The sequence below is a fragment of the Spermophilus citellus genome (assembly GCF_964194105.1).
Source record: "Spermophilus citellus genome assembly, chromosome: 4".
In the NCBI taxonomy this organism is placed as follows: Eukaryota; Metazoa; Chordata; class Mammalia; order Rodentia; family Sciuridae; genus Spermophilus; species Spermophilus citellus.
The window spans coordinates 143899222-143913338 of record NC_138185.1 but is presented as its reverse complement, the minus strand read 5'-3'; the positions used below and the strand labels follow the sequence as shown (position 1 = coordinate 143913338).

General features: G+C 42.7%; 1 protein-coding gene across 1 annotated transcript; it reads right to left on the bottom strand.

Annotated features, from left to right (window-relative positions):
• Positions 1–1934: 1934 nt before the first annotated feature.
• GREM1 (gremlin 1, DAN family BMP antagonist) lies at positions 1935–12258 on the bottom strand. Its single transcript, XM_081293283.1, has 2 exons — positions 12123–12258; positions 1935–4093 (listed from the first exon to the last, which is right to left on the bottom strand). The coding sequence occupies exon 2, from the start codon at positions 4090–4092 to the stop codon at positions 3538–3540; it is 555 nt and encodes a 184-aa protein (XP_081149409.1). The 5' UTR covers position 4093; positions 12123–12258; the 3' UTR covers positions 1935–3537.
• Between the last annotated feature and the right edge of the window lie 1859 nt (positions 12259–14117).

Here is a 14117-nt window from a genome sequence, read left to right as displayed (position 1 = left end):
AGAGTAAATGCCCCCAAAAGGTCACTAGAGACCTCAGTGTCTCATTTCTACATCCATTCCCATGATAAGTAAATCTCTGCCCCACCTCTGCCCTAGGAACTCTGCCAGTTAAAGCATGAACACACAAAAAAAGTAGAGATTTAATTTATTGGTTGCTCTTTGGCAAACATCATATAGAACATTATTGGGGATAAAATTAAATTCTAGTTACAGATTCGTAAAACTTTAAGCCAAAATAGCTTTTATGACACTATCAAATCCCCTCTCACCCTCATATACAGCAAGGTAGTTCCATCACAGTCTAGACAATTCTTTGTTGTTTTTCAATGATTAAAGCAGACTCAATATATAATGTAGGTGATATTAAATATCTTGAGTAATAACAAATCAACAGAACTACTTTCACCCTTTCATTCTTGAGCATCAACTGGTCACTTAGAAATGTTTTGTCCCTAACTTTTCACTTTAAATTTCCTCTTTAAAAGGACTCTCTGAACTACTCATCATTATCCACTATATGTTTGTACACACTCATCTTAAGTCTCCCAAAATCACACTGAAAGTCCTTCCTAATATTGCTTCAGAAACGTTAACCTTTAAGGACCATTCAATTTAAAAAAATAAGAGCTCAAGTCTTGACTATGTAACACATCTTAATACGTGTAAGATGGTATTTTTCTCTGCCCTGACAAGTCTCTATCAACATACAATGTGCCAGCTTCTTCTCCTAACTCAGAGGAAGTCATATAAAGGAGAAAAAGAAAGCAAGCTTGAAATCACAATGACCAAAGGATCTGAAGTAATAATTACATTAAATAACCATAACTTTTTGTTTAACTATTCACATTCCACACAGTGGAAATTATCCTTTCCTCCAGATTTTTTTCATACAAGTTTTAACTTTGAAGAATGACAGTAACAAAAAACAACTTACAGACTTACAAGATGTGTATTTACTCTTCAAATGCCAAGCACAAAGTGTACATCATAAAATTCATCTTTGGTGTTTGGCATTTTTTTTTTTGATAGGTAAGATCAAGATCACAACTATCTTGCCATAGAAAAATCCTACTACAATAATGCAAAAATATATATCATTACATCATTGGTGACTCCAATAAAATAAGTAACAGATATGGCATTTTCAATAAATGTTGGAAGCCACACCATACTTGTGCTCATCTTAATACAGGCACAGTAAGAAAAGCAGACGTTTTCCTCTTTGGCTAGTGCTGTGCTTCTAGGGTATTTATGCTGCTGATTATTCTGGTGAAGTTAATTTTGAGGAAATTCTCTTTACTTGCGCCAAATCTGACTTACATGCAAGACTGTGGTACAAGCTCCTAAAAGAAGATTGCTGCTGCCAACTTAAGTCATCTCTTTTTAACAAAATTGCATGCTTGTGGCAGAATTAAAACAACAAGAGAAATTCAATGTTTGCTGGTTCTGAATGTCATTTTTCCTCTCTGGTGTGGTTTTACATTTAAAGCTTCTTCCCCTTTCTTTTCCTTTCCCCCACCCTCAAAATTCTGCCTTTGCATTTGTGTGCTTAATTAAATCCATGCTGTGCTTTATTGTTGGAGGATGTGGATGATACAAAGATTTAGGGCAGGAGAATACAGTGTATATGAAATGCATAGACTATGTGTTTGCATGAATTTGCCTAATGTAGAATCATCAGTAGTGATTTATAAATATTTAAAATTAGACCCAACATTTTGGGTGTTCATGCCTTCTGTCTAAAGGCATGGCTCCTGTTGGTAGATGGGAGAGCACTAACCCACAACAAAAGCAACATAAAAACAGCTTCTTTAACTGCAATGGCTCTTTGAATGCTGGAATCTTGATGGGCAACTGAATCCCAAATCTCTGATGTTTGTTTTCCAAATGACACTTGACTTGGCTAGAGAAGCTGAGAAGATAAAGGCAAAAAAAAAAAAAAAAAAAAAAAAAAATACGGGGCATTTATATATAGAACTTCAGGCTTGAAGAGAATAGCTTAGCCGAATTCAAAGTGCAGTAAGGTTCTCATACCCTACACTTTGGTCATTAGAAAAAGTCTATATAGGCATTTTGCAAGCAGCCCCAAGTTTCCTCAATGGAAAGCACCTCCAGTAGGTACAGAGTGGTTGCTATGTCCCACAGATCCCACTGGTAGCAGATGGACAGCTCCAAGGGTCCTTGCAGACCTTCAGAGAACATATGAAGAAGGGGAGGTCAGACCCCTCACCTCTCCTCCAGGTGTTAAAAGCTAACTATTACCATGCCAGAGGCAATCCCGCTTATTTCCTTACTCTCTCTTCTCTCTAGTTCAGTCTTCTAACAAGAGGCAATACAAAACCACCCCAAATAGGTTTATAGCTAAAATGGAGCAGGCCCTAAACTCTCACCTTAGACTGACCTTTCCTGTCAAGTATACTCAGCAGATGCGGAATGTTTCTAATACAGGGTTGTGGCTTTCGGGAGCATTTTGTAGGAACAATGATTTGAGGAAAAGGTGATTATAACCAAGAAAAAAATATTAGGACCTCAACCTAGGAAGTTTTGGGCTTTTTTCTATTCCTGCACGGAAGGTTCTAAACTACATCAATTGTCCACCTGTGGGGCAAAACAGCCGGGGCTATTTGGGTTTAGCTTGATTACTTGGTTCTGAAAACAGGGGTGGTCGATATTTAAGTTTGGTGTTGGGTTACAGCTAGTTTTGGTAGATCCCAGTGACAGCCAAAGTCAATGATATTTTGGCAATCTTATTTCTCCTCTGTTCACTTGGGTTCTTTTAAATACTAGGAAACCCTTTTACTGAAGCATGGGCCTCGCTGTGTTTGGACTAGGCCTTCCAGTTCTCTGCACATCTCCCTGCTGAATTCTGCTGGCCTTGACCTGTCCTCACCCTCAATGCTCTCTTGGTCGCTGCCCTGTCCTGACTGTCATCAATCACACCAGCCTCCCCAGAATCTGGTGGGTCTTCACAATATGAAAAAAACGTTTACATCCATGGTCAATCAAATTAATTTAGAAGCCTTGGCAGACATGGGACGAGTGAAATAGACTCTGAGAACCTAAGAAAGGAAGGAGTGTGGAAGAGAGAAAGAAGGGAGGAAGAAAGCTGAAAATAATGTCTCTGAGTCTAACACAACACACAAATAAGTCTCTTGCCCTCAGAGTATCCTCTTCCATTAACATTCATTCTGAAGGGAGATCCTGGTCCCCAGGGGGCACATGGAAGACAAAGGCAGATCCAGACCACAGCCCTGCCTCTGTGGATGCCAGGGGTGGTGTGGGCATTTTGACCATCCCTGTTTAAAGCAGATAATAGTAGGAAGTGAACTCTATCAGAGACTGTTTCCTTTGATGTCTGAAAACACCCACAGACACCCAGGCAGACTCATGCACACAAACTACGGACAAGCAGGCTCTGGTTGGGAGGCAGCCGCTTTTTCTTCTGGCCTCTAGATTTAAGCCAAGTAAGAATCAGGTTGCTTAGGTGTGGCTCTGGGCCTGCCTGGGGCTGCATCCCTAGGACAGGCTGAGTGTGACTTAATCCAAATCGATGGATATGCAACGACACTGCTTCACACGTGTGACCCTCTTCTTCTTGGTGGGTGGCTGTAGTTCGGGGCAGTTGAGTGTGACCATCATGGTGGTGAATTTCTTGGGCTTGCAGAAGGAGCAGGACTGAAAGGAGCCTTCCTCCTTCCGGATGTGCCTGGGGATGTAGAAGGAGTTGCACTGGCCATAGCAGAAGCGATTGATGATAGTGCGGCTGTTGCAGCCCTCCTCGTGGATGGTTTGCTTAAGCGGCTGGGTTTTGCACCAGTCTCGCTTTAGGTATTTGCGCTCGGTCACGTGGAGGGCCTCTTGGCTGGACTCCAGCACCTCCTCCCCTGGCATGGCAGTGCCCCGCCCCTGGCCCCGCCCCCGGTTCCTGGAGCCAGGCTGCTGGGGCGACTGAGTCTGCTCGGAGTCATTGTGCTGAGCCTTGTCTGGCGGGGGAATGGCACCTTGGGACCCTTTCTTTTTTCCTTCTGCAGCCGGCATCAGGGTCCCCAACAGGAGAAGCAAAGCTCCCACAGTGTAGGCGGTGCGGCTCATACTAAAGGGAAGCAGAGAGGGAAGAGAGGACAAATGGAAGAGTGAGTTAAAGAAAAAATCAATGATAGCACCTGACATTTTATGTGGCGCTTGTCAAACACTGTATGTAAAATACTCCGTTGGCTTCCCACTATCTCAAGCTCTGAAAGTAACCATCCTGGCTCCACAATAAACAAGCCAATATTTAAACTCAGCCGGGACCCTTGTGTGGAGGAACATAAGATTTCCTTGCTGATTTCTCACACCCAATTACATTGACTTTGTATTACGGTCACTTAACTGTATTTATTCTTGTATTTGATGCCATGAAGCTTTTCACTCTTACCAGGCATTGGAAAACAGAGATGCATGGGAAGGCCAGAAAGCATGTGACAGGAGAAAGGACAATTTAACAGGAAGCACACTGGGTGAAGATGCAAGCCCAGTTTCTGGTTGTAGTCTTGGGACAGCCACTTGCTGTCTGACCTTTGTAAACTCACTTTCTTTTTGTTCTTTAATTTTTTAAAATTTTTTAGTTGTAGATGGACACAATACCTTTATTTTATTTGCTTATTTATTAATTCTTTTATGTGGTGCCAGGAGTTCAACCCAGTGCCACACACATGCTAGACAAGCACTCTACCACTGAGCTACAACCCCAGCCTCATAAACTCACTTTCTTGATACATGACTCTATGTGAGCGGAGATACAAACACCTCTCCCAAAGAGTTCATTCAGGTCAAAATTGATTTTAAAATAATAGTAATTTGAGAACTAGATAAACACATACAGATAGCAGTATTTTGTGGATAAAACAAATGACTACATCAGGCAGATCACATAACTCTAAAGATCCCTCCACCCCTCACTTATTCTCATCTTGAAACTGGGTCCAGATATTCCTCTTATCACTTTTTACATCATAGGATATACTTCTCTACTTTTTAAGTGGTAAAATGTCACTCTCCTATGTGTCTGTGTGTGTGCATAAAGTTTAAAAGGTAGAAAAATGACCTGTAAGCCCGATGCTCAGAAGGCTGAGGCAGGAGGATTGCTTGAGCCCAAGGAGTTCAAGACCAGCCTAAGCAACACAGTGAGACCCCTGTGTCTAAAAACAAACAAACAAACAAACACAAGGAAACATGATTTTTTTAAAAATGGGCATGATAGAACAGATATGTGTAAAAATTTGCATTAATAAACACCACAGGCGTGTTGAGTAAATTAATGACAATGAATTATGTGGGTGGGTCTAGAGCTAGATATAGGTCAGAAAGGGCATATGAATGATGACATAAATATATAAGGCAGAGGGAAAATTAAAAATAACTGGCTTTTATCCAAGAGAGAAAAAAGAATGGAATGAACAAAGTATATCAGGGAAAGAAAGACTCTTAGATTGTTTCAGAGAGGTAGAGCAGAAGGAGAGAAAAGGGGAAGGAGAAGAGCTAGAGAGTACAAGAGAGAAGCATCAGACTATCCTGGGCTGGACAGTCCAACCCTCAAGGGGGATCTTGTTTAAATGTAGATTCTGAGTCCTCAATCTGTCCTGATTCTGAGTCCTCAGTCTGTAGGAGGCCTGTAGCACTTGGGGTCATGGGGTATAAAGGGATTGTTTAAATGGGGATGTATTTTCTTTTCTTTCTTTCTTTCTTTTTTTTAATTTGCTCTTTTTAGTTATACATGACAGACAGTAGAATGTATTTTGACATACCATGCATACATGGACAAAGGACATATTTTCTTTTTTAGAATGCAGTTTCAAATTCACAGGGTCCCTCCCCATGTCATCACAACATCTGATCTGATTTCTGAGGTCTCCTCTGGCCCACTCCTGTGGTTTCCTGAGCTGAAGAACACAGCTAGGAAGTACTTATTTCTTTGCTCTTCCAAACACTAGCTTAGCACATGATGACCCCTAAGTGCCATGTAATAGTAACCTTAAAATTTTCCCCCATGAAACCTGACAAGTTGGTATGATTATCTTGAGTAATTTTCTTTCAAAGACAAAAGCAGGGTAGCATCTACATTCTCTAATGGACAGCCTCTGGTAAGTAAAGACTATTCAGCCCAAAGGCTAATGTCAAACTAAGATAATTAAATATTACATTTAAAACATCCTTAAATGTCATCATCTTTCCAACATTATCTTAATACTTTTGGGAAAGTTCAAGTTTGGAGCTGATAATGTGACATTTAGCTCCTGTTCCAACTGTAGGTTCCCTGGCTTTTGTCAGTTTATGTTACAACATCCCTGTTCTTTAAACAGAGTTGGTTTTGCCCCCAACAACAACAAAAAATTAATTTCTTTGTTTTGTCTTTTTTAAAAAAATCACTTATAAGAAAAGTTCAGTTATAAAACAGTACTGATTTTCTCCAGAGACTAGGAGAACACGAGCCATGACCATTCAGTCTCCTGGGCAAATATATCACGAATTTGAGAAGCTTTCACAAGTTTCTGCTGTTTACTCAATTCAGGGCCAAGATCTAAAATAAAACTCATTCACTGAGCATTTCAAAGGAGGAATCATAAGATCTATGCCCACAATCTTATTCTAAACCTACTAAAAATGACCTATAGTCCAATTCAGTCCTCCCAACCAGGACGGCACCACCCCACCCCCACCCCACCGCAAGCCCACCATCGTAGAGGCCATTCTGAGATTGACTGCAATGTATGTTGATTGCATATGATAGGTATCACCCCTTCCACAAACATCTATCCACAAAATGTAATTTTATTTCTCTGAACCAACTTAGGATACTTTTTATACTCAACCTTTCCTTCCTGACATTTTCACTTAAGTTATTGAACAATATCCACCCTGAGAGTTGATGAGGGCTTGCTCATCATCAGTGCTTGGCACAGAGGAATTTCTCATTAAAATTTATTAAATAAATGATTTTTATGGTTGATACAGTTTCTGTCCTTTGCATTTTAAAATGTCTTCACTAGTGCCAGTGTAGAAAAGCCAACTGCAATGTTTTTGGTTTGTGACCCTTGGTATGGGAAACTTCTCCTAGCCTAAAGAGCTTCCTACTACTTGACTTTCTTTTTCCAGGAAAACTCAAATGTTCCCAACTTTTTACTGGTAACATGTGGAATAATGTGGATTTTCTTTCCTAATTGAAGCTACTGAATATACTGTAGTAGAAACTGATAACAAAGCAATGAATTTAAAATTAGTAGACTGGTTTTCAGCTTCAATTTAGACAAACATTGTTCTTATGGAAGCATGCATACATACCCTGTAAGCCAAAGGGGTCTATAGTGACAGGTGGGTTTTTTTGTTTGTTTTTAAGAAAAGTAAACTCTCCTCACAATAAGATTTATTAGGTGTGGAAAATGAAATATTTTTCATTTCTAAAAAGTCTGTTCTTTAAATATCTTCAGTGTTTGTTGTGAGGCTTTTGAGCTATTAAACTTTATAGTTACTCAAAGAAAAATAAAAACTAACTTCAAGAAGGTCAATCAACAGAGACCTCAGCTTCTTAGAGAACAGCTGTACTGTGAAGCACTGTGGATATTCTATATGAACAAGATTGAGGGATTGAGAACTGGAATTAGTACTGGAACCAGAGCTGTGTCAGCCATTGTGGTCAATCATCCATGCCCTCTCCACCCCCAAAACAGTCTTGATCATTCAGTGAAGGAATAGGAGTGTTTCACTCTTGTAAATATCACAAATGTATAGGAAATCAAGATGTAAATTCCTTGAAGACAATTTTCTTCCACAGAACACCTGGCAATTGCCTCATAATCAAAAAGCAGTCCAAATGCTGATCTGTATTTAGGTTTCTATGAATTATTCTCCATGTCCAACAATTAGCTGCAAACAATTTATGGTAATTTCCATTTATAAAGTCACCTATTCCCATCATTAAATTAAAGCTCATAAACCCAGCGTGCATCATAACAAATCCAACAAATCCCTTGATTCTCCTTTGCAGGTAGTATTATTATTCTTTCCAAAGTCCATCTTAACAATCCCTTAGTGGATTTCTGCTTCTCCAAGTAGTGTTATCATATTTGCATAATAAGCTTTCTCTGCAACTATTCTGTAGTAGCAAGGCTCATTCCATCCCACCCTACTGTCTTCCTCTCCAATCCATTTCACATCTCAGAAGACATACTCTTAAAGCATGTTAAGTGATTAAGAGTACATGCCATCAAAAAGACAAACCATAGTAACCATCTCACTCCTCGATAGGTCATGATGATTATTTCAGTCCTGGCAAAGACTCAAAGTACAAAACCTTCCTCTACTTCTGGAGACTCGGAAATAAAAATAATATGTGTGATCTGTTTCCAATACTGTTGTCTTTGGGAAAGTCTGGGCCAGTTCCTTTCAGCACTCTTCACACTGAACTCATTTTAGCCAAGTGACCTGTTCATACTCAGTTAAATGGAGTTCTGAGTGAAAATTACAGGGAAAGCCAGATATCTGTGCCTGAACTTCTGCTTAATTCCTCCTGTTGAACTAACTTTTAGAAATATATTCAACAGGCATACATCAAATTATTGTTCTAGCATAAAACATAATGGAATTATGCAAATGTTCCACTTGTAGGCCAGATTTTAGAAGAAAATCTATTCCTCTTTTTCAGGACTAAATATTTGGGAAGAATACAGGTTATTTTTTGAATTTTACCTTTAATTTTTTCAAAAGGCAATCAATCAACTTTTAGAAATTAGAGAAATTTCTTAATAATAGGGTCGATTTTTTTTTAAGAAAACTTGCACCAAGGATATCAAAAGAGTTGACAGCTGGCATACCAACACATTCCCTACCTGTTGCACATCTCTTAACCAAACCTCCCTATTCTGAAGACCATTTAGGGCAAATCAGGCCACTTCCCAATACTTCATAGGGCAGGAAGGAGACCTCCTAGTGGTTAACTATCTCAAGAGCTCAAAATTCATTGGAAGATTATTATTATTTAGTGAGGCTAATGATTATATACAATTCTTGAGGTCAACAGGAAATGAGTCAGAAATGAATAAATATTAAGTATTAACTCAAAAGCACTATTGAAGAGATAGTCAAGTTACAGATTGTGTATTGTAGAGAAATGTGTGTTAGTCACTGTGTAAGTGGGATTCAAGAAGAAATTCAGAACCATCTGTGATATATCTTGGTGCGGTATCATATTACTATTTCACCCAACACCTCCACAAATAATAAGAGTTACCTTTTATTTTGAGCCTTTACTATGCCAAGCATTGTAATGCTAAATTGTGTTAAATATTATCATTTTGCACAACAAAATACAAGGTAGATAATATTGTCTTTGTCTTTACAGCCAGGAATTTAGCCAAGGTCACAAGCTTATAAGAGGAGAGCTAGGATTTAAGTTCAGTTCTTCCTAGCCCCACCCCCCAACGTGTCTTTAACTACTGTTCCACTGACACCCAGCAAGGTATTTAAGAGACACATGGGTTTGTTTTCTAATGCAATAAAATAGAATACTGTCAATCGAATAACTATCTATTTTGTATCTTTAACATGTGAAGAAAAAGACTTCTTTGTCCCAGGAATTCTTGTTGTACTTTGCATTTCTACAAGCATGTGTTAAAAGACAATTCCCCACAGATATAAGATATGGCTGGCAGCACCTGACTGATCTGTGCCTTCCAGTTAGTCACCTCCCCTAATTGCCACCTCTCCCTTCCTTTATAGGAAAGGTTTATGTCTTATCTTTTACTCTTGGTTCTAGAACATTCTCCACAGCTTTGCTGTCAACAAGAATTTGCTGGGAGAGCAGTATGACATGAAATTTCTTCACATTTTTACCGCTTTGACCATTAAAACTGAAGTCATGATGGCTTCAGTTGAGAAGATGGTGCATGAGGCTCTCATTGAGGGACATGGGGATGTAACAGGTTTCTATTCTTCCCTGTATAACCACTCACATAAAGACTACATTAGCAAACCTGGATTTCCTACAGATTGTGGGTTACCAAAACATTTCACTCAAAATGAACTTTTAAGAAAATAGGAAACCTGTGAAATAACAAAGTTTACAAAAGACTCTAATTCCTACAATGACCTGGAGGTTAAACACACACACACACACACACACACACACACACACACACACACACTGAGGTGGGGAACACCACCCTACAGTTCTAAAGAATCCTTAAATAATTGATACTAAGAATTGAAACAGTGCGTTTTATCCAGTGATAGTAATTATATCACTTACAGTTGTAGACTTGGCTGGGGGAGGGAGTGAGGAGAATCTAGTTCTCTTAGTATCTTTCCCTCTTTGCTTTTAGAAAAATCTATTTCATCAAGTCCTCCAAGCTCCCGCTCTTCAGGGGAAAAAAAAGGAGGGGGGGAGGGCAGCCCTGCAACCCTGGGGTGAAAGAAGACTCCTCACCCTGGGATCAGGGTTATCTTAACCTCTTCTACGCTATTTATTTAACTTTTGTGTACAGCCAGAAGGAAGCCACTACTCTAGGGTCTCTGGGACAGCATAAAACCCTGGTGACCCACTCAACACAATAGACCGTTTAAATCAGTTGTGTCCTGGCACCATCTCTGGGGAACATAAACAGACACGCACACCGCTTGAATTTGCTGTTTCCAGCAGGAGATCCAATTACTCACTGATGGTCGCTTCTCTGCCCTCGGACCGATTAAGAGCAGATTTTTCATCCCTAACTTTGAGACCATAATTCTGCCTAAAAGAGCTGAGATTTGGTGTCGGTCAAGGAAGGGCAAACGGAGCTGGGTCAGACCAGAGAGTGGTCCTGAGCTTGCGGGAAGGGGCTCACAGCAGAGGCTGTTCACATTCTCATAATCCTCTGTAGGGACCCTCACCAGAGCCTGGCACCGGGAAACTCCAAGCTGGGGCGCCCCCAAGGCGGAATGAGATCTGAAGACAGTGCCAAGCGAGAGCTGTTGTGCCTCAGATTCCAAACCTGAAGTCTACAAATAATTATGACCGGAGAGGTGACAGCCCTGTTTATTCCCCTCGCTGCCTCCTCGAGAGCTAGGAGCCAGGCAGCGGGTGAGAATAGGAGCTACCAGCGAATTCCAGCAGCGGACCAGCCTCCCACAGAGGAGTCCCAACGTCTTCTGTCGCTAGCCAGGCGCACGTATCAAGGCGAGGCTGGTGCCACCGGGATACAGATTAAGGGGCACCGGCAGAAAAGGGAACTATCTGACCGACCGTCGCTTCCCTGCGCCCGCACGTCTGCAAGTCAAGGCGCGCGTGGAACCTAGAGAGGCTCGAATTGAAAACCCAGCGCTCAGGAGTGCGCGGACAGAACGCTAGTTTGTATGGTGTGTGCTGTGTGCTCTGAGGGTTCGCAAGATCCGGTCCCCAGGACCGCCTACTGCACTCCAGCTTCGGGTTACTGGGCCCTCGGGTTTGTGGCTAAACCCCGCGGCTCCGCTCTTCCCAGAGCTCTCTAGCCAGAGTTATCTAACCTCCCCAACTAGCAAATACATCACTAAGTCTTAGGATCCCAGGATTTGTAGCATGGTAACTCTCTGGAGTCCCACAGGGCCCTTAAAACGCCCGCAGCCGCAACGCAGTGCTTAAATTACAGGAGTCCCTCTCGATACGACTTGCAGCGCTGTCGGCCGTCTAGCGGCAAATTCCAGCCGCCCTCGCTCAAGATCCCGCGGCTCCCGAGCTCCAGCAGCCCAGACTCCGCGCTTTCGAGGTAGTGCGAGTCAAGCTGAGGCTGCTGCCAGGAGCACTGGGAGCATGTTCATGGGGCTGCAGGAGGGGGAAATGAGATGCAGGGGACTGCCCACTCTTGACACCCTTTCCCCCTAGGTTTTCCAACAGACCCAACTGAGCCAGGTCATAGCATCTACGACCTCGACGGGAAGGACCCGTGATGGTTCTTCAGGGTTCACCCCAGAGAATCGCAGGACCTGGGTGCACCGAGGGCTGCCTGAATCGAGAGGGACTTGGGGATCCTTTGCTAATGCCTGCACGCGCGCGCGCACACACACACACACACACACACACACACACACACACACACCTCCCTCCGTCCCTCCCAACAGGGTGTCTCTGCGCTCACCTGTCAGTGTAGTGAGTCTTTCGGCCCTACCTCTCGTTGCGTGGTGCCGGGTGCGGCCACAGCTCAAGTCGCTTCGGCTCGGCGCAGCCGGACTGAGGGTGACGCTAACGAAGTGCACGGAATCGTCTGGTCCGCGAAGGGCGCACCGAGTGTCGGGCATCTCGCTGTCTCCCGTTTAAATGCCGGCGGCCAAGCACAGCATCCCAGGCCGAGCCTCTCCATTGGCCAGGCGCCGCAGCCGCCGTCGGACCCGTTATCCGCCCCCTTTCCCGGTATTGCCCCCGCCCCCTGTACCCGTCCTGCTTCCATGTGGGGTCCCCTCTCCACCCGCCTCGCCTCTTTGTCTGCTCCCCCCGCCCGGGAGGGCTGGGAGAGGTCACCCCAGGGAACCGCGCCTGGAATGCACAGCAAATCACATTTTCCGCTCCCGTTGGAGAGGGAAGCGCGGGAGGAAATCCCCCCGGCTCCTGGCCCCTCATTCCTGCTCCACCCCAGGTCCGACCAATTCGCGTCTCCGGCGTCGAGCCCCTAGCTCAATAGCGGAGACTGCACTGGGAAGAGCTAGGTCCTCACCGGATCCCCACGGATGAGGCGATTTTAACCCCTGGAGAGAAGAGAACAGCGGAACGCTCCATCGCCCCGACTTGGCGGCTCCGCCCGAGGCCCCCAACTTCGAGGGCGCTGACCCCTGTGCCCGGGCTAACCCCCGCGGGCTCGCCGGCCGCCAGCAGGAGCCTGTCGCCAACATGACACCCTCCTCTCCGCGCCCGCCACGGGTTTTTTCAGCTCAGTTGCCGGCGGCTTCGGCTGTGAGTTGTACCGGGTGCGGGGGAGGGGGGATAAAATTAAAAGAACCTCAATAATCAAGGTTTCCATTTCTAAATGACCTTAAAAAGAGAGAGAGCACTCGCTAAGCGTGAGGGGTTTTCATATAAAAGAATAAATCAAGAAAAGAAAACGTTGGATGAGGATATAACTTCCTAAAATCTAAGACAAAAACCTATATGTGTGGAAAACCGATATCACATTCCGTATTCATTAAGAACATCCCGAAGAAAAGAGGAAGCAGAGAACGTACCAAGGGTGAAAACATTTTTCAAACAATGAGTGAACACATTCATTTGTTCTCGTCACTTGGAAATTGGTTTCTCAAAGAGGGGGTATGTGTCACGATTATAGTCCGTGCAAAAATCAACCAGTCTCCTAGGTCTGTGGATGGACTCCATCAGCCAGGTCAAATGAAGACTCTGAAAAAGATTTGTTAAAGAAGGAAATTTGAAGGTGTGTGTATTGCCTAAAGCAAAAATAAATTACGAAACTCATCAAAAGATACTTAGGGAAAACCCGTGGTTTAAGTACACTTGTCTAGGAAAACAAAACAAAACCGGAAAACAGTATGCTTTTTTTTTTTTTAATCTTAATATGGCATTAAGGGGAAAGAACAAGAAACACGAACACCTATTAGATACTGTTAGGAACTTGAATAAGAGTTTTAGAAGTAAATGAAGCAAGAAAAAGTTTCCTTGAGTGAATGACTAGAGAACTTAATCGTCTGAAGGTTTTGGTTGTGCAAATGGCAGTTTTTGAACATGAATGCCAGTACTGCACTTCACAGGCTTCTCAGTCGTTAGTTGTTAGTTGTTGAATCATCCCATAAGCCATAGTTTATAGTTGTCTTACAGGATGGGAACATTCAATGGGCTTAAAGTTCTATCCTGGTCAAGTGGGCTCCTGGAGAGAGAGGTAGTCAGAAATACACAAAATAATTAAGAGTTCAGGCAAAGCCCACCACCAAGCTGTATGCAGCTAGCTGCTCTCTGTGTGAGAACTATTCTACAGAGAAAAGGAAACACATTTTACACATTTATTGACTTTTTCTAATCTAAAAGCAATGCTTTAATCATATTTTTTTCCAAATAAACCATCCCACCTACCAACAAAGAGGTGAAATTTACCTCCTGAAATGGAAATAATTGTTTTTGGAAACTTGCCATT